Source organism: Tachypleus tridentatus, chromosome 6 (genome assembly GCF_004210375.1).
Source record: "Tachypleus tridentatus isolate NWPU-2018 chromosome 6, ASM421037v1, whole genome shotgun sequence".
NCBI classification, from domain to species: domain Eukaryota; kingdom Metazoa; phylum Arthropoda; class Merostomata; order Xiphosura; family Limulidae; genus Tachypleus; species Tachypleus tridentatus.
Window position 1 is genome coordinate 118,614,024 of NC_134830.1, and position 21,336 is coordinate 118,635,359.

Consider the following 21,336-nt stretch of genomic DNA (forward strand, 5'->3'; position numbering starts at 1 on the left):
TTACCATGTATATAGTAACGAGGATTTGCTTATATCTTGGTTTCGGTTCGGAACCTCATCGTATATAAATCTTACTGAAACAGAATCAGGTAAATTCTGTCGCTCTAATTGGTGACGTCTTTAAATCTGGACTCGTGTCTCTTGATCTGTAGTCGTATGTTATCTTTCAATTATACATACAATCAAAACGGGGGACTTGTTAGTTAACGGGGTATGATTTGAAACTTTTATCGGTCCATTTTAAACGGTACTTATTACAAATCCGTATTGTAACAGTTCGACGTTAGGTCTCAGCGTTCACTGTGTAAAAATATTTTAGCTCATGCGTACATTTTTCTTATAAACAGGAGTTACGATTTGGCCTTATTTTAACATTATTCATTTTGTTAATACAGAGTCCGATATCGGCTGTACTCTTTAATATAAATGAGATTTAGGTCGTAGAACTTTACCTTAACCCTTAAACAGCAGGAATGTTGTAGATAACAGCATCAACTGACAACGGCCGCTATTTTAGTCCTTTTTTTTTTTTATTATGGAGCATTGAACAGAAACACGAAATAACTCCATGTTGAATTTGTTCTTAATAAATGTATTTTTGTTTGTTTTCAAAATGTCCGTGAGGTGTATGACCTGCCAAAGGTGTTACTAATGTAGTCGATGTTGTGATAAGACGTGTGGATAAATGAAATATACGTTTACAATGAACCCGTGTGTATTTAACTGTTAGTACCCCAATAATATAATTGGTATAACGCTGTTGAATTATTGTATGCCTATTTATACGTGTTATTTTTAACAGGAATTTTTGAAAAGATGGACACACTGTTTGTTTTGATACTTTTTGCACACATATTCTGTCATGCTCGAGGCTTAACGTGGGACACGTGCGTTGGGCCAAAGCATTACGTAGAGGTGACACCAGATGCAGATGTTACTATAGGTGCTATTCTCAACATCCATTCTCCGGGCAAAGGTATATATGGTTGTAACCACCCAACGGCGGAGGGCGTTGAAGTATTTGAGGCCTTACGATGGACCGTGTCAGTGTTGAATCAGAATAGCGGGGTGATTCACGACCAGCCTGTTGGGGACTCATTCATTCCGGGGGTGAAATTTGGTAAGTAAAAAGCGGAATATCTTAATAAATACTTGACTTTATTCAACAACCAGTTTCCCGGTTTGACTGTGTAGTGACTATTTCACGACTGCAGCATCACAATAAGTAATATTGTAAGATTATCTGAGTTAAAGTATAGATACACCACATGCTACAGACTGATAAAATTTGAATCATGTAAATAAATGTGAACGTTTTCCAAAATATAAACAAATAAAACCGTATTTTCTAGTTCATTATCATCAAGGATTTCTGGAAGAGGTGGCGCCAGCAGTGAGGCAACTTGGGAAAAAATATTTAAAATATTTTTTTTCATGTGGATTTGATTACCTTTTTATATCTACAACCACCAACGTGTTATTGTTGGCGCCGTTAGTAGCGAATAACGTCATCACCAACTTTAATGTGACTGTTATAAATATAAATTTATATTTAACCATCACCAGTAGAAAGTTATGCGAATAAAGCTTCATGTTGTATATGACCTATCTGATTTCGTAAAGAATATAGCTGTAGTTTTTTAACTAACACTGTTAGAGTTAACTAGTTTATTGTCACTTGTCCGCCGGTGAGACATTGGCAAGCCTATAAATTTAAAACGCTAAAATCCGGAATTTTACACACACACACACAACATTCATAAATATATTTTTGTTCTCTCCTTAACGTCTGAAGTGTAGTAAATATAAGTTGTTTTTTTTTCGTTCGTTATAACTTGATACATATAAAGTTTGTGTTGCCATCTATTGGAGGTTTTTAACAGTTTTATATATGAGTGTGTGAAGTAATGAAATAATACAGAAATCTTTATTATTCTTAATTATAACATTCATATACTTGCATGAACTGGTATTTATTCTTTTAGGAAGTATACAGTTTCTGAAATTAGGTTATTGTTGATAAGGACTACCTAACAACAAAAACTAGCCGCGTTTTTCTGACCTTACAGCTTTATAAATGTTTTAAAATTGTTTAACATTTAATGTGGATTTAAATTTATTAATCAAATAATTTTCATAACAAGAAGCTATTTACATCAGATATAGTCGTTGTTGGACGTAGTGACTATGCTAATACTAATTATATGTGTTGTTTATGGTGATATTGGTGCGGCGAAGACAGTTCAGCCTAACAACGTGGGCTAAACACCTTGGAATTATATAACTCGGTGTAAAGTGGGGTAGTAAACGGCAGATGGCGCTAATTTAGTATCAATTATTATGATAAATGCTAAATTATTTTTAATTACGCGTTTTTATTGATGATTTTGGATGTTTTTATACATTTGGATTACTGTTAGAAAACGTTTTTAAACATGTAAACAAATAAAACCGTTTTTCTAGTTCGTTATCGTCAAGGGTTTTCGGAAGAGGTGGCGCCAGTAGTAAAGCAACTTGGAAAGAATATATAAAAAAAAAAAAACATTTTTTGAATGTGGGTTTGATAAATTTTCTTTTAAACACAACATTGTTGGCATTTCTTTCTTGGTGCTACACACGCACACTTATATGTGTATATAAATACGTTAAACAATAATCACCAGCTAGGATATGCCACTGGGTTTGATATTTTTCCATAACTCGACTGTTGCTATTACCAGATAATGGAGAGAGAGAAAGATATGGAAGCATTAGCAATTGGTTAGTAAATAAAACAAACAATATTTGTATAGAGAGATGCTACAATTGTAGCAACTCTTTAAAAATACCGTAAAGAAATGTAACTTGTTTTGCTGTATTTAGTTTTAGAACTATAAAAAGGCTCTTTCACTGTTACGTTCATTAAAACTAAGACTTTTCAAATATTAGGACAGTAGTATTGTTTCACAATTGAAGCATAGTATTACCTGGATGAGTTACAAAATTGGAGGACTTGTTAGTCAGTGAAATAACCACACATGTTCTTGAGTTCGTCGTGACTCACTAGGTATCAAAGAAGGAACTTAAAAAAGGACATGTTACAGGTCAACAAGCTTATTTAATGCGTTGTTTCTTAAATTGGCTCGTACTTTACGTGCAAGGCAAGTTTTCTTTCTAAAAACAAAACTGTTGTTACAACCTGTTTTCTTTGGTTTTGTAAAGTCGTGATGGACCTGTTTATAAGCTAGACATAAAAACAAACAAAACGAAAACCAAGCTTGTGCTACTTTTTGACTATTTCAACCGTAATTTTCGTAGGAATGTTTGGCAATGTGTGTGAATGGATTTACAGACTATAATTTTTAGGATTAGTCATTATGTATATCTCGGAATCTACTGACACAATATTATTATTCTATGCTTCATGGCTTGAGAAACATTAACTTGGATAATTTCTCATGAAGTTGTTTTAAAGAGGTTTGTTTTATAATAAAATGCGGGAATTTTTGTGGTATAATAACTGGTATTAATTGTTTATTCGTAAGGCTTTTGTTTATAGTTGTAACCTGTTTATCAACATATTTATATATATTTGAATTTCTACGTGGTAAGCTCACACGAATATAAACTTACACTTGTAACAATAATGAATGAAACATATTTCTGTTTTTTCTTCATATTCAGTTCAGCACGCAGTTCTTTAACATTTATGTATATATTCTTCTAGGATTGAAAGTGTTTGACAGTTGTGGTCACAAGGGGGCAGCAGTGAAACAGCTCACTGAACTTTTCCCTGTTCTACAGCTAGGAACGATGTGTTCACTTAAACAAGAAAATTCCTCTCTGGTGATAGGTTAGTTCAGTAATTGTTTTTAAGAATATTTTTTTGTACTGTTGAACATAAATCCTAACGTGTTTAATTTAGAAATATGTTTATACATAAATCTAAAACTATTATTGTCTCATTTTCTTCTGAAACATGAACACCAGACAATGAACAATGCGCGCGCGCGCGCACACATACACACAAATGTTTATATTTTCTATATGTTAAACGGAATGCTACAAAATACCGAAGCCTAATCTATTGAGTTCGGAAAATTCAACATTTTAATTTCCATATTAAAAAAAATAATACCGATACACAAGTAGATTTTCTACTGATAAAATGTACATGATGGGATTTAAGATTTTCAGTGATTTTTTAAAATGAAGTTAGATAATTGTTTTTTTACAAAAGGGGCGCAAACATACAGAGACAGTGCTTGTGTTTTGATTATATATTATAACTCCTCTTCGATTGGACAGTGTTCGTTTTGCGGACTTACAACGCTAATATCCGAGGTTCTATTCTTTGTAACAGACGTAACAGATAGCTTTGGTGTGAAACAAATAATATCTGTAACATGGCCCTGCATGGCCAGGTGGGTGAAGGCGTTCAACTCGTAATCTGAGGGTCGCGGGTTCAAATCTCTGTCACACCAAACATGCTCGCCCTTTCAGCTGAAGGTGCGTTATAATGTGACGGTCAATCCCACTATTCGTTGGTAAAAGAATAGCCCAAGAGTTGGCGGTGGTTGGTGATGACTAACTGCATTCCCTCTATTCTTACATTGCTAAATTAGGCACGGCTAGCACAGATAGCCCTCGAGTAGCTTTGCGTGAAATTCAAAAAACAAACAATATCTGTAACTGTACTTTCCAAAGCAAGGTTCTTGGAACGCTATTATGCAATAGTTTGACTGGGTCAGTAAATGCTAGAGCCTTTTATATTTTATCTTAATAAGAATGGGAAATAACTGTATTCACTATATACAACTCAACCAACTGAATTGTAGGGCCCATGTTCGCGTCCCGTTGTTCTGATATCGTGTTTGGGATCTTTGGGCCATGGGTGTGTGTTATAAGAGCGACTGTCAAATCTTATCTCATGATTAGGGTAGCCTAAGAGTTGCGGCCATTGCTGTTGACCAGCTATCTTTCCTCTAGTCTGTCAGCTCAAAATTTAGGAACCGCTTTACACGAATTTTCAAAATAAATTACCTTCTTTTAAGTGAACTTTAATTTACATTTACAAGAACAGATAATTTTGGAATGGAGTTTGAGAGTTTATTTTATTACCCTGAAATAAGTGATCATACCAGAAGTAATTAACTTGCTGAGCGAATGTTATTTAGTAAGATTTAAACCACTCTTTAATCCCCATAGGATTTTTAGATATGTCGGGCGCCATCAGGACACAACAAGTTATAGAATCTCTTCAGGATTACCATATTCCTGGCATTCCTCTTGACCTAGCTACTGCTCTTCCTCCAAACCAAGTGGCTAGCGTGAGTGAAAAATTCTATGTTATAGTGTAGTTTCATAAATTCGCACTAGAAGGTACTGTGTTGTTAGGTGTTTACTTTATAAGACTGTTTGTTGTTCTTCCATCGGGGATTTTAATCGTGTTATAATTTCTTTAATCCAAACTATTTCAAGCTTGCAAAATGAATGGAACATCTAGCGGTCAACTTAAACGACCCAAATAATTTATTTTCTCGGCTTGCACATTATTAACTAAGCATAACTAGTTGTTTTTGTTTTGTTTTTCTAACGGCCTTTAAAACTGCTTTCTTACAGACTTTAGCAGAAGTGGCAGTGGACATGAAATGGCAGAGATTTGCCGTTCTTCATGGTGATGACGAGTACAGTATCCACGTGACAAAAATTATTGGCCAGCTCGCGAAAAGTGATGGTCAGTTATGCTTGACCAAATTGGAAAGTATCCCCACTACAGAAACTGTGAGCAGTACCCCTGAACTAAGGGCGTACCAAAAAGTGTTGGAGAGAATCGCAGCTCGGCTAGAAGACAATATGGCAGTGATGGTAATAGTTCACGGAGAAACAGTCCGCCGACTTCTCCAAGCAATGGCACTAGTTCCTCAAACGGTAAACCGTCTTCAGTGGTTGTTTTCATGGGTACCAGATCCGTCATTGCTTGCTGCTCTCGGTCAGGTACTCAACGCTAAGAACGTGTATTCTTTGGCCCCGTACCCTCGGGGAATCCGACAGTTGGAGGAACGTTGGGCAAGACTGCAGGATCGCAGCTCCAACTCTATCTCCAGTCCTCAAGATCGCTGGTTTTTGGAGTATGTTATGACGCGGAAGAAGTGCCAAGTACGGGGCTTTAACAAGGAAGGACTAGAAGATCTGCCAGTCTGTGCCAATCTCGCCATCAGAGAATCCACTGGAGATGTGTTGGTTCGAACGTCACGTGTCATTCCAGCACTTCACTCGATTTTCACCTACGCCCATGCTTTCAGAAGAGCCTGGGAAATAAAATGTCTGAACCATCCTGGTATTTGTCCTGCTCTACGACAGATGTCACGCCGGGAGTTCGTTGGCCAGTACCTGGAACCATTGGATTTCGACCACAGCCCCAAGAGTCGAAGTCCGCCAGAAATTACCGGAAGAAAAACACCGGACACTGGGATGGGTGAAATCGAGGGTGTGAAGTTAGGGCTAACTGTGTACACATACGATCAAAATCTTGGCGTTGAACCGCAACAGGTGAGTTTCACAATACATATTTTGATCAGACTCAAAATAATATAACAACTGAGTCGTTCACCATTGTTCTTAAACGTTACGTTTAAAGCCTTTGAAAATATGGCAATAAAAGAAGCGAACTTCGAATAAACAAAATTCACCATCTCTGATTCATAATATATATTTCGTATCATTCTTCACTTGAATTCAGACTCATTAAGGCAGTCGTTAACCATTCTAATTTATTATGTTTTTCTTCTAAAGGTTATTGTTTACGACTACACTGGAGCGAAAGTTCTCGATCCAAAATTTGAATATCTTCCTTCACTATGTCCAGCAGGTGGTTGTAAGAACTGTGTCAAGTAAGTTCATTATTTCGTGACCTCGTAACTAATTCATGTTTTGAAACTACAGTACAGTAGCTGAGAGGTTAACTGGTTATTTTCAGAAAAGGCAGAATAAATAAATAAATAATATCTTAAGAACACAGAATTTCTTGTTGCGGATTTAACGGCGCATTTTTTTTCCCATCTGTAGAATTCGCGAGGGAAGACTAGGAGATAAAAGTTCGAAAGGTTCAGAAGGAATAGAGACGATTGGCAATCCAAAAGATATCCTGATGCCCGTTCTTCTTCCAGTGCATAAACCTGGAAACTCCCCTCTTCAATGTAGTAATGTCGTGGATCCTGTGGCAGTCCAGGATCTGGAGGCAATCCTCTGGACAATTGACAAGATAAATGATGATGCAGAATTTCTGAGTGGAATTCGGCTGGGTACCGTAGTAATTGATACTTGTGGGTCCTCGCTGAAGGCGACACAACGTCTGTCAGACTACCTAGCAAGTCAGGTTGTGCAAGGTGTCGACAGTCTGGACATCGAATCGACTCTGTCGTTTGTTGTGTCTGGGACTTCTGAAGAGTCGGAAGCTGCTATAGCTGTATTAGGACCTCTTAATATCACAAGCATTTCTACGAATGAGGTTAACCTTGACGGTAAGACAGCATCCGATGGCTATAACCTACAGGTCAATGTACCAGTACAAATAAGGATCAAAGCTACGATAGAAGTACTGAAATATTTAGGTTGGAGTTTTGTTTCTATCCTATATAGCGAAGACGACCAAAGCCAACAGGCTTACAATGCTTTCAGAAATCTAGCTAAAAGCGGCGGCGTATGTGTAGCAGCAGAACACGGGGTAGGGAGAGAATCTGAAGACGATAAGGGACAGATGGATCGGATGCAACTCGCAATTCTAAAATTAAAAGAAGCAAAATCTCGTGGCGCTAACGTCGTCATCCTATTACTAAATGCACACGACTCTAAGTTGTTCTTTTCGGCTGTTAAACAAGCAATATCCAGCAAAATCATCAGTCAGGGAGATTTCATCTGGATGGGGAGCAACAAACTGGAATTAACCTCAGGTTTTGAGAAAGAAGCAGCTGGATCTCTGATTTTCAGACAGGAAGAAGGTGAAGTGAGAGAGTTTACAACTTATTACCGTCGTTTGAGGCCAGAGAGTAACAAACGTAACCCTTGGTTTCGAGAGTTTTGGGAACAGGAAGCAGGTTGCACTGATGGCGACTGTACGAAGATTGCCTCTACGGGCCAGCCATTGCAATATATCTCGAACCCAGGAATTATTAACACGATGCAAGCAGTGCTTGCTGTAGCTGCTGGCCTAGCTCGTCTTAGAGACGAGGTTTGTGGTGCTGAGAAAGGCCTGTGTCCGAGGGTACTCGAGCAACCTGAGATTCGTCATACCGTTAACCAGTACATTAGGTATACCTCTTCTGCGAGACTTGATGAAAAGAACGAAATGTTCAGTTTTACAAAAGAGGGTTATGGCGACCTCCCTGTGGAAATTTTAAACTTGAGAAAAGGACCTACTGGCGACTTCAATAAACAGAAGGTATGTGGAAATGAGGCTTTATACATTATAAATTGGATGATTATTTACGAGTTGCATTTTAAGGAAAAGGGGTGGTTGGGGGTATTGAAACTTTAAACTACAATGTGCCGTCTTATTCAAGATTTGATTATGCGATGTGTATTAGCTTTGCGACCCTTGAGGGAGAGGGGCAAAATTATGGGATGGTGGTCCAGCCTTCAATATTATACAATTCTAGACAATAGAATACTATATATCTTGTAACATGTATCTTCAGATAATTTGAACATTTTCGTGAAGAGTTTCTTATCAGATTTCAAATATTTTTTGAGTAATGGCTTGCTCGTGCATTTTATTATTTTCGAATATTGATTTCCAACAATTAATTTCAAGATTAAAATACTTTTATATATCAAGAGACTATCAAGGCTATCTGCGCTAGCCATCCCTAATTTTGCAATGTAAGACTAGAGAGAAGTCAGAGAAATCAGTAGTTATCACCACCTACTACTATTGGGCTACTTTTTCACCAAAGAATAGTGGGATTAAACGAAACATAATGCCCCCACGGCTGAAAGGGCGTGAATGTTTGGTGTTCCAGGGATTCGAACCCGCGACCTTCTGATTACGAGTCGAGTGTTTTAGCCATTTGGCCATGCTGGCCCAATATTTGTTTAGAAAATCTTTATATTTTGTTATTTTTGCAATTGGGTCCCTGTATTGGTTTAGACTTAGTCATTTTTCTCGTAACCTCCATAAGAATTAGGAAATAAATATAAGTTATGCATTTTTCGTTTTAGAATGACTACAAATTATAACACGAAATAACAAATGTTTAGTCTAAATTGTTTTAAATTTCATAATATTATACAGGTATATATTTATTAATTATTTTTATTCCATTGATCGTTCAGCCGTGTCTAGCTAACATAACTGAAGTCCCAATGACGTGGCGCACATGCGCTTATGTTACCGTATCCAATAGTGTAAAACTGATCTTTATGAAGTGAGTTGTTTTGGCTTCATTTTAGTGGACCAGTATTTTGTAAAATAAAATCACGTTTCGGTTAAATATTATTACATATGTATGTAATAATATATATATATTTATATATACTCTTTCTGTTTAAAATAATTTGTTAAATTTCAGTTATTTTTTCTTAAAAACAGACCAGTAAATAAAAAAAAATATAGAAAAGAATGATCGATTCTAGTTACAATCTTTGTACTAGTTTGGTGCGTTTCTTAAGTTGCTAAGCCTTATCAAATTTCACATGTTGAGGATGCAGCACAAATTATACATACATGTTGAAATAACAAAAAATAGTAAATTACTTTATCAATATCCCAGAATTCCACTTTTATTTATTAAGCTGGTAACTAAGCTGTATTTGGTTCTAAAGTATATAATTTTCGAGCTATATAATGTATTATCAATTGGAATCTAGCATGAAAACAAAGTGTTTTCTAAGTACTTCACAGAGACTGAGAAAAATTATGCAAGGAAGTTTCTGAGCCCTCGATTGGTTGTATACATATCATTGGGCGAAGTAGGTATACGTAAGCGCGCATTTTCCAAAAATGGAAAAGGTGGGCGTAGCTATCTTGTTTGATTCACTAACTATAATATCTCGGTAAATAGAAGAGACAGTAGACGCTGAGGGTACCTAAACATGGCACTATATGCTTAACATATGTTTAAACCGTTTTTACAATTTTCATTCCCTTCTGGTAATTAAGTACTTAAACAAACTAGATGTGAGATTATTCCTGTATCCATCTTTCTCTATATAATTTAGATGTAAGTTACAAAAAGATTAAGTTGATTAGACAGTTTGCTGATATCGTATCAAATCACTTAAGCTTAAAGGAAGGGTTCTTACCTTTTCGGAAATGCTGGGTTGTATAGTTAACTATGGGACAATCATTCATTTATGCTCTATATTCCTATATTGGATCCATCCCTCGTTGGGACAGCGGTAAGACTTCGGATTTACAACGCTAAATCGCTTCCCCTCGGTGGACACAGCAGATAGCCTGATGCGGCTTTGCTATGAGAAACACACACACACACACACACACGTGCACGCACGCGCGCGCGCACACCCACTGTATTGGATCTATGGTTTGTTTGTGATTATATGACCCCTAATGGTTACGCACAAATATATAAAGAATATATTAATAATCAATACTACATGTAATTCCGCTAATTGCTCCTGGTGGTTCTATATATATATATAAACAAATAATGAGTTTTATCCCATGTTGGGGTCGGTCCTTCCAAGTGGTGTATCGGGGAAAAACACAGGTACCAAATATGATGCAATAACGGGAACATACTAGCAGTGTGTGGTATAAAATTAAGTCGGTAATTTTAGGGTTAATATATTATGGTTCTTGATTAATAGTGTGGTCCCTTGAGTTCTTCCAGAGGTATTCAGAACGTAGAGGCATTCTTATGGGCATTGGATGAGGTTAACTGATTTTGTGTTTACTTTTACTTATTTTATTGTACAATTTCGTACAAAGCTGGTTAAGGGCCAGCCGTCTCTAACCTAAAAGTGATAGCTGAAAGGAAAGACAGGTAGTCAACACCATCCACTGCAAATTCTTGAGCTACTTTATTTCCGAAAAATTGGATTTATCGTAAATTATAACGCCTCCATAGCTGAAAGGGCGAGCATGTTAAGTAACGGGATCCGAACTTGCGGCCCGCTAATTGTCAGTCGAGGACCCTAACCGCAATATCCATTGTGTTTAGCCAATCAAATACATTTTAATTATTTATACTTAAATTAGGTGCAGTGAATGTTCCCTTGTTAGATTTATAAACATAAATAATTAAATAATCCTTGTTATTTAACCCTAGGTGGGGTCTTATCATAATCAGCTAACTAGTCTTGTAAATATGGTCACCTACAACAGCGCAGATGATGAGATAACAATGGATCACGTGTCATCAGAGTGTCGGGTCGGTTGTGGACGTTGCAAAGGCCAAACTTCAGACTTCTTGATACTGGATTCTACAGACAATCTCTACGTTGTTGGCACTTTCGGTGTTCACCTGCCTACCACCAATCCATTGGAGTGTGGTCCCTTGAGTTCTTCCAGAGGTCTTCAGAACGTAGAGGCATTCTTATGGGCATTGGATGAGGTTAACAAGAATGCCAATATCTTACCGGGGGTAAACCTTGGGGCCATAGTTTTTGATACTTGTGGAAGCCGAGAAAAAACGGCCCGAGATGTCTCCAATTTCTTCAGCCGGTCTCAAAATGACGTCATCACCCTTCCTTTAGTTAACGACGTTGCAGGCTTTATAGCTGACCAATCGTACGTCGTTGTGAAACCCGTGGTGGACATAACAATGCCATTGAATATAACGACAGTGGCGCCGCAGGCACCTTCAACTGTTTTCAACGATGTTGAAAAATATCGTTATCTGCTTCGGTTATCTCTTCCCAACAACTTGTTAGCTGATAGCCTATCGAGCCTGTTACGTCACTTCCGTTGGAATTACGTGTCTGTCGTGTATTCCTACGATAACCGACAACAGATTGATGTGTTTAGGTCATTTCAAGCTGAAGCTGGAAGGAGAGGAGTGCAGTTTGCTCTAGTAGAAAAAGTGACCACTCTTCCCAATGAACAGATGACCACAGCGATGGACAACATCGTGCATCGACTCAAAATCAAGCAACAGGAAGGTGCCAGGTACAAAATCGTGTTTTGTTTTCTGTGAAATTTAATTTTTTGTCGAAAAACAAAACAAACTTTTACTGAAATCACTTTTAAAACGAAAGTCTAAATACTGAGCGTTTAAATTGAATATTTCAGGTTCTTGTATTCCAATTAATTTTTTTGTATTTTTAGAGTTATTCGCAATTGATGTTGGTATTTAACTTGTTTTACTGATTTTGTGCGTGTTTTAACTAAAATATATCGCTTCACATTTCTATGCTTATTTTGTAATGAGTTTGGTTTGGCTTGTTTTGAATTTTGCGCAAAGCTATACGAGGGCTATCTGTGCTCGCCATCCCTAATTTAGCAGTGTAAGACTAGAGGGAAGGTAGCTATTCATCACCACCCACCGCCAACTCTTGGGCTACTCATTTACCAACGAACAATGAGATTGACCGTCACATTATAACGCTCCAGTGGTTGAAAGGGCTAGAATGTTTGGTGTGATGGGGATTCGAACCCGCGACCCTCAGATTACCCACCTGGCCATGCCAGACCAGGTTATAAGGATTTTATATAAGACTGTAATCACGTATTATTTTGTCATCTTTTCTTTTTCTGTGGATTAAAATCTGCACTTTCTGTTACAGAGTTGTCGTTCTTCTTCTCACTACTGACCACACTGACCAGCTGCTTACTGTGGTCAAACAGTTCCAGATGACTGGACGGAGCCACATTGGGGACTTCATCTGGGTGACTGTGGACAACGTCGAGATATTTTATCGCTACCCAGAGCAGTCTTTGGGCACTTTATCCATTCGTTCCTCCTCCAGCCTGGTGACCTCTTTCAAACATCACTTCCTCGGACTTAGCATAAGGAATAACTCCAGAAACCCCTGGTTCCGAGAGTATTGGGAACAAGTCTTCAACTGTCGAGGCGCTGCCTGCTACAGCGAACTCCATAAAAATCTTCAGGACGTCCCTTTTACTCAGGAACCAACTGTAGTTGATACTATCAACTCGGTTTTCGCGTTAACCTTTGGACTGGAAGCATCTAGACAAGAACTTTGCCCAGGATTTGGTCCAGGTCTTTGTCCGGAAATGAGAGAAGATCTGCGTTATAGAGATTTGATTCTCAGTTTCACAAGAAACGTCTCCTTCACAGGTGTTGATGGAAGTTTAGTGAAGTTCACCACAGACCACCATGGTGTAGGTCAGCTAGACGTCCTCAACTTCCGCCAAGTTGGAAGTAACGCTCACGCCTTCATAACTGTAAGTTTATTTTAATTTGAGTGTATTTGATTGTGTTTGTTTTGTTGCTAAGCAAAAAGCTACACAATGACCCCGTGCGCTGTGCCATTCCACGGGTATCAAAATCCAGTTCGTAGAATTATAAACTCTGAGTTCCAGATGAGCCACCAAGAGGGAGAGCATTAAATTTGAATGTGCTTTTTAGTTATAAATATGACTTTGGTTTCACTTCACGTTATTCATTATAGTAGTAAAAAAAATAAAAAAATCCTCGGACATGACGTAGCGTATGGTTTTATCCTTAAATGTATATAACCACTTACAGTTTTAACGTTGTGTTTGAATAATTGCGAAATTTGATTTTATTAGATGTACGACAGAAAAAAAAAATTCTAAAAACGTTTTGAATCAAATGTATAACTTGTTCGGTTATTTTGATAAAATGGTAGAATATCATGTTTCTACGTTAGTTATATAGTAATGTATTCATTTTTGTCATTATTACAGGTTGGAAGTTACACAGAAAAGGAAGGGTTGAATGTGAACCTAACTCGAATCAAAGGATATGACGAACACGCTCGAGAAATTAGTTTATACAACTTTTACTCGCACTGTCTTAAAAATGATATGTGCCATGGTGGCGCCATCTCACGGTCACCATCTGTAATGCAAGTTTTACCTACAGAAAACTTTGTTCTGAGTGCTTTAGTCCCAGTGCATCAACCTGGAAAAGATTTCTTCAGTTGTGGACCACTTAACTACGCAGGTGTATTCCAGAATCTAGTAGCACTTTCTTACGCTATTGATAATTTAAATAAAAACAAAACAATCTTGCCGGAAATAAATTTGGGCGTTTTAGTTTTTGATTACTGCGGGCGCGAACAAAGGGCTGAAGAAAAACTTTTTAGTTATTTTGCCAAAGAAGGTAACAGTGAATCTAGCGAGTCGCAAATCAAACCAAGCGCAGTGCTGGCAATGCTAACTTTTAATGATGGCATTGCAGAAGAGATTTATCCTATTCTCCAAGCCAATCATATTCCACAGATCACTAACCCACTTGCGTCAACACTCGTGAGACAAGATACGAGTGTTTCCTTGACTTTGAAAACGGTCCCACCAGTCTTGAGCCAAGTTCAAGCTATTATAGGTCTACTAAATAAGTTTTCGTGGCAGTATGTTCACGTGATTCATTCCAACGATGACTTTGGAAGAGAGGCACACTGGGAACTCTTGAAAGGAGCGAAGGAGAACCAGATTTGTATTTCGCAAGCACTGCCTGTTAATCCAGGATCCTCTTCGAAGGACATTGAAAACCAGTTGACGTCTCTGTCAGATCCAAACGCTCGGGTAATTGTATTGCTATCGGAAGATGGCCTTCTGACACGGAATGTCTTGCAGGCAGCTAGTGATCTTAACATGCTGAACCACTTTGTTTGGATTGGTACGGAAGGATGGGGAACTGATTCCAAGATAGCGGAACTTATGGAAGACAGCGTGGTTGATGCTTTCACGGTGAAAATGGAAAGCTACGAGATTCCCGAGTTTAAAAGTTACTTTGGTGCAATGACGCTTGGAAAGCACGAGCCGATCCCAGATGCCTGGTTTGAGGAGTTTTGGCAACACCATTTTCGTTGTCAGCTCGCGAACAGCCAAGTAGTCCAGCGACAGTACCCGGATGTGTGTAGTGGGCAAGAAAAACTGAACGACAGGTTCTTCAGACAAGACAAATATGTGTTCCACACTGTCACCGCAGTAAATGCTATTGCTCGTGGCCTTCATTCATATCTGCGAACTCATTGTATTCATGGCGACGCAGCTATGAGCATAGAAGAATGTGGAAAGAACGCTCGAGAAATGTTGACCTCGCAAATAGAAAGTGAACTGATGGGCCATAATATGGGCTGCGAAGAATGCGAAAGTTCATCCGAGTCAGCCTTTGGGTATCAGATATTTAGCTTAAAGAAAAGTGAAGCAAACAAGAAGAATTACGTTCAGGTATGAAGGAAATTATTTTATCTCCTGTTAATTGGACCTCTTATATACTTGAAAACTTAAAAAACATTTGTCGTGTTGGTTTCTAGTTAGTTAGGCAAAGTAGTTCGTCTTATAAAAGACATTGGAGAGCTCAAAATAAAGACGAATTACAGCTCTAACAGAATTAATATCCAGTCTAAACTTTTATATAAACCAGAATTTCAAACAAAATTCAAGGAAGATTAAGATTTAAGGTAATACAAATTGATTATTAGTTAATGTGTGCGGAAGAATAAAGTTTAAAAGAAAGTTAATTGCCGTTTCCTTGCAAAGCGCCTAGTTACACAGTGGACTATCGTGTTCTGCTCGCTCGAGTATCGAAATGGGATTTTTACTGCTATGAGCCCTCACATGTAAGTATCATAAACTTGTAATTTCTTGCTCAGTGCTTGAAATTTCTATTATGAATATAATGATAATAGGTATACACAAATGTGGGCACATGCTTGGTAACCGACATTAAGTTCTTTACCGAACTTCTTGCATCAAGTCAAAAACGACTTGTTTTCTGTCATGTACCCTCTTTAATATTGCTCTCCCAGTGGTATGTCTGCGGAATTACAACGCTAGAAACAGGGTTTCGTTACCCGTGTTAGACAGAGCACTGATAGCCCATTGCGTGGCTGAACGTGGATAGGAGATCAAATTATTTAGAAATGCATCGAGAATAAGTTGTATGTAGCTATAGAAACAAGATGATTACTTGGAGTTAGTTGCGTTTTATTGTTATCAATTATCATAGTTGGATATAAATCGTATTTAACGTGGACATGTTCTGATAATTAAAATGAGTTACGCTGAAAATAGGCGTTTAAGTACACAGTTTAATCAGTGGTCCAACCTTAGAGACGAATGATTAATTTGATTGTTTGTACTTTGTACGGTTTCCCGCGCTAATCTCAAGTGTTTTGTCACCTTCGTTTCAGGTTGGTATATGGAAAAACGGAAGGTTACAACTTCAAGAGGAACGGGTGGTCTTTCAGAGCGGAGACACTCCGACGTCCTTGTGTTTCGGAACTTGTCAAGAAAAATGCAGTAAACAGCTCGGCGGTGACATCAAAGCTGATAAGTTATTTCAACCAGGACCAATATACATGAATTTCAAGACAGTTTGGGGAATAATAGTAACAGCTCTGTCCTTGCTGGGAATAGCATTGGTGGTGATCTGTGCATCGTATTTCCTGATGGCTTTTCCCGTGACCGTGGGTACTACTGTTCTTGGGTACCTCATCTTGTTTGGTCTTCTCATTTTGTACTCTGTTAATTTCGCCTTCATTCTGGCACCCACGGAGAGCACCTGCGGGGTACGGAGGTTTGTGATGGGCTTGGCCTACGCTATAATCTTTTCCGGGATGTTAGTTAAAGTGATGAATGCCTGGCGGCTGATGGGCTATAAAGGTAACCGTATGTTGCATGATGGAACTCGCCTAACGAGTCCAGCCGGACTTTTGATGGTGGCCGTTGGCCTGGTGGTCATCCAGGTGATCCTTGCAGCTGCTTGGTTAGTGCTCATGCCGCCCCAGATCGGGATGTACGAGAGGGTGTGGAGATGCGCGCCACCTACCACATTCGAGGCCGAACTGATCATCTCGCTGGTGTACGTTATGCTGTTACTTGCCCTTTCCATCCTCTTCTCAATCCTCACATGGCACTGTGCTGACAATAACCGCGAATCTCGCTGGATACTGGTGTGCTGTGTGCTAATGGCCTTAGTCTGGCTGGCCTGGACCATACTCTGCACCCAACTACCGCTAGCTTATCGAGACACCACGATAATTGTTGCCAATTTGGTGTGTGCAACTATTGTCATGTTGTGTCTATACATGCGAAAGGTGTACCTTTACAGCAAGTTGACCCGCCAGGCACGAGACCTCGAGGTTAAGACTCAACTCCACCCAACCCAATATGCTCCCACGATGTTTGGAGCACTGGGGAAAAGCAACGTGGCACCTATCCTATACGGTAAGTATAAGAAAGCACGCGTATTGATAAATATGTCTGATGACGTAAATAAATAATTACACGCATACGAAAAGCTCTATACACGGTTCGCAGTTATCTCATTATAGAAACAAATGTTGTTTGGTATAATTATGATTATTTCTTTGTTTTCTTCGTTAAAGTAATGGCACATGTTGCAGGTTCCCAAGCATCGTTAAATAATAAGAAAATCTACAGTCATGGTCCAGCCAGGATAGTTTTGGAAAATGCGCAATCAGAGGGCGGTAGTTCTACCAGTTCAGTTCAAGTGCAAGGAACCGATTTATATCCTTTGGAGATGTACGACGGGGGAAGCCAGTTTCAACCAGGAGCGGTGTTTGACGGAAATAATTTTTTAATCTTGGACGACAATGTGACGTTTTCGAGGTAATTTTTTTATTACCAGTTGATTTTTGATTAATCGAGATAAATTGTTAAAAAAACACAAACAAACTACAACGAAAACGCATTTTCTTTCGTTCTTCTCGAACCGGTGATTGGAAATGTTTTTATTGTAATATTGGAATCTATGTACAATTCAGTATCTAACTTACCAAATATTCCCTTACTTTTTCATATGAACCTTTGATATTGATTTAGATGTCTATGCATGAATTTAAAACTAATGCAACATTCATGTAACGGAAAGAGGGCGCGTTATGATATATAATTTTCTTATTTTAAAATATTTTAAAATTTTCAAACAAGATCGAAGTCAAACCCACTACATATTACAAATGAATAAAGCGAGTGTTTATTCTCTAGAAATTTTTTGCACAGTAATATGTGTATATATATAGTAGGATTGAGAAAGTGTCTGCTATGAATATAAGTATTTAATTTGGGTACTAGATGGCGCTTCAAACCAGAACGTGAACTTTTAATAGAATTAAAATTAGAGATTAAATATATAGAAGCTAAATCCATTATATAATAATACCAGTAAAGATTCAGAGGTATCATACTAGGGATAAACATTGTGTAATGAAAGATTAGTTTCGTTTCTAGATAAGCTTTAAATGTATTTTGTGTCTTTCAAAATGTAACAATGATCTGCAAAATTATAACCTTCAATTGTGTGTCAGGAGAGCTGTTTAATCGTAGCAAATACACTAAATTAGAGAAAATAATCTGAAGAAAGTGAATTCTGTTTTAACCTGAGAAATCATCGCAGGTATTAAATATTCAAATCGCCTTCTTTTCCCAGTGCTTATTCAAATTAATTTTATATAACCATTTAATTTTAAGTGTTTAGGAAAACTAAACAAAAACATGATTTCAACAAAAGTTGATTTATCAGTATGATTGTTTAAGATTATCTAATCGCAGCTCACTTGTACAGTTAACCTCGGCTGGTTAATAGTCTGAACATTCAAATACAGAAACAGTGTTGAAAATAAATATCGGTGATTACAACAACACTTATTGATGGACTCATTCTACACAAGTAGATCTCTAATTTATTCTACACGAATAGAATACATCAGCACTTTATTCTAAATAACTTTCTCTTCCTATAGGTAGACAAAATTGGACAAGAAGAAACTGTCAGTATGACCAATGAAGTTTGTCCTTGTGAGCCAGTGTTTAAGAATCCTTCCATACAGCTTAAAGTGAACACGCTCAAACTACAAAAACTCTAAAACTAACTTTACCGTTTCTAGAAATAGTTATATGCTACCACCTTTAATAAGCACTTACAGTGACTTTCAGCCATTCGGGAGAGAGTATGAAACACGACAGTTCACAGAAAGTAAATAAGAAAAAATAGATTCGTTCGTCGCATTTTAAATTATTACAAATATCTTGGAAGTGATTTGATGTGGGCTTGTATAAAAATAGAAGAATATATATTTAATGTATAAACATGTTGTTTAGTCGTTATGTCAGAGATATATATAAGTTAACCTAAGGTGAATATAATCACGGAATTATTTTGTTAAATAACAAACGGTTCATTTGTCATATCACTAAGAACTTGAGATTATTATAACCTACAAAAGTGTTGTACAGACACACTATTTACTTGCTTTGTTTTGATACTCAGATGGAAGTGGTGGACCAGACAGCTTCTCTTTTATCGTAGCTAATTAAATGGTAACATTTCTACACTGTTCTCAATTGTAAGAATATTACCTATTTAAACATATACACCTTCCCTTTTGGTTATCTTCGTATCTGATGGTATGTATCGGCCCAAACGTTTAGAGAGGTTAGGCGGTTTCATTGCAAATCGTAAAGAGCCAATAGCTAAAACTAAAATTTCCCAGGAATCAAATCCAGCTTTACTATAAAGGGTGTTTAATTCAGTAATCAACCAATTTCGATCGGAGTGACCATTTTGTAGCAATACGTTTCCATGTTAGATTTTTTCGCGTGCTGTATACGACAAACGTGACGTTCTGCACACATGCAGCCATTTATAAACTTGCTTATATATATATATATATATCCCTCCAGTCTTTAATATTAACAGCTATGTCATTTTAGAATAATCAGTTCACGTCAGCCAGCTGCCCTGTTACTGTGGTACTGCTTCATATCGTATATTTAAAGGCAAAACAAAAATATTAGAGGGGTCTGTACGTGAATCAAGTAGGTTTAGTGCGCTAGACACAACCTGAGTCGTGGTTGCGAGGATTAATCACGAAGAACTGGTTGTCAGGGAGGGAGAAATTATGTCTAGTGTTGTTGTTAAGTGTTAGAGGTGAATCTTAACAAGGGTTACTCAGGTACGACGGTTACACGTATATTAGAAGGTTATTTAACCATAAAACAGGATACTTTCCACGTAATGACTTGTAGAACTACCATAATTCCAAGGGATTTTTTTAAAAGCTGTATGATAATTAGGATATGTGTAGTTACAGTTTATGTCTGTATTTCCAGATACTAACTTCTAACGTATGGTTAACGAATTTAATTGTTTATTTCTACGTGATTTTGTTATGAACGATGTCTTGTTACTTACTCCATATTGTTATTTATGAATAGACAAGTACTAATGTTATTTGTTGGTTGTTGTTTTTAATGTAACTTGCACTGAAGCTGAGAAAGAGTTCGTTAATCGAAACAAGAAAAACATACATAGTAGAAACAAGTTATTAGTACTAACGTTTTTGGTATTGGGGCTGTTGTTCTTTTGAGATAACTTAAAGCATAACCAAACTCATTAACTTAGTCTGAAACCAGTGGAGATTTTCGATAAGTCCAGTAATATTTTATTACTGAATAACAAATGTTCGTTTTAAATTATGAAATCTGTGATCGAAGAATTGATATAATAACTCAATAATCTACTTAACGACCACCTCTTCAATGCAAAATTGCTTCCGTCCGAAAAATATAAACTATATGGTGTACATTTTCTAAATTATTTACTCTACGGAGGAACCTCTGTGATCATAAAAATATTAATCATTTGTATAGTATTATACGTTTCTTCTGTTCGTTGACGGCGAGGACTGTGGTTGCTATATATATTCTGCTCAAAATACAAGAGTTAAAGTATTACATCCCATTGGATATTTTTGATATGCTAAATATTGGAACTTGTTTGTGGGAGTTTATAAAAGTGTTTGTGTATAGGATAAATAAGCTGGACTTTTTGTTGTCATTTAGGGTTTTTTCCTCTATGGTTTGTGAAATAAAGCTCTGTAACTAATATCATATACAAATCTTTGAGAAATAAAAGTTTATTAACATGAACCGGTTACGTGTTATTATATCTTGCTACTGCCTTTTAATAAACCTAATACTTTCTTTGGCAATTGTGGACAATGAAACCAAATTGGATTGCTCATCAGGGCGGAAATAAAACATCCATAACACTAAGGCATGCTGTTGCTTTTATATGTCCTTTACCAAAAGACTCAAACTTGTGGTACAAGAACATTACCAACACCATTACACCACCTCCAGCCACTTACACTTTTTGAATACCACAAACACAATTAAATGTTTCTTGTGTTGTTTTTTTCGTATATACTAACTCT

General features: G+C 37.3%; 1 protein-coding gene across 3 annotated transcripts in view; it reads left to right on the plus strand.

The window, feature by feature from the left end:
- LOC143253426 (uncharacterized) overlaps nt 1–21,049 on the plus strand; it is a 51,005-nt gene extending 29,956 nt beyond the window's left edge. For 2 of the 3 annotated variants that reach the window (XM_076507289.1, XM_076507291.1), the window contains 12 exons: nt 803–1,120; nt 3,707–3,832; nt 5,188–5,309; nt 5,602–6,531; nt 6,775–6,872; nt 7,048–8,419; nt 11,271–12,109; nt 12,727–13,348; nt 13,835–15,322; nt 16,288–17,323; nt 17,503–17,728; nt 18,862–18,999. In XM_076507289.1, the coding sequence (XP_076363404.1) occupies nt 817–1,120; nt 3,707–3,832; nt 5,188–5,309; nt 5,602–6,531; nt 6,775–6,872; nt 7,048–8,419; nt 11,271–12,109; nt 12,727–13,348; nt 13,835–15,322; nt 16,288–17,323; nt 17,503–17,728; nt 18,862–18,865 (7,167 nt within the window). In that variant the 5' untranslated portion in view covers nt 803–816 and the 3' untranslated portion in view covers nt 18,866–18,999. Of the gene's footprint in view, nt 1–802; nt 1,121–3,706; nt 3,833–5,187; nt 5,310–5,601; nt 6,532–6,774; nt 6,873–7,047; nt 8,420–11,270; nt 12,110–12,726; nt 13,349–13,834; nt 15,323–16,287; nt 17,324–17,502; nt 17,729–18,861 lie in introns of all 3 variants that reach the window. The other variant, XM_076507290.1, reaches the window with a different exon arrangement.
- Nucleotides 21,050–21,336: the final 287 nt, after the last annotated feature.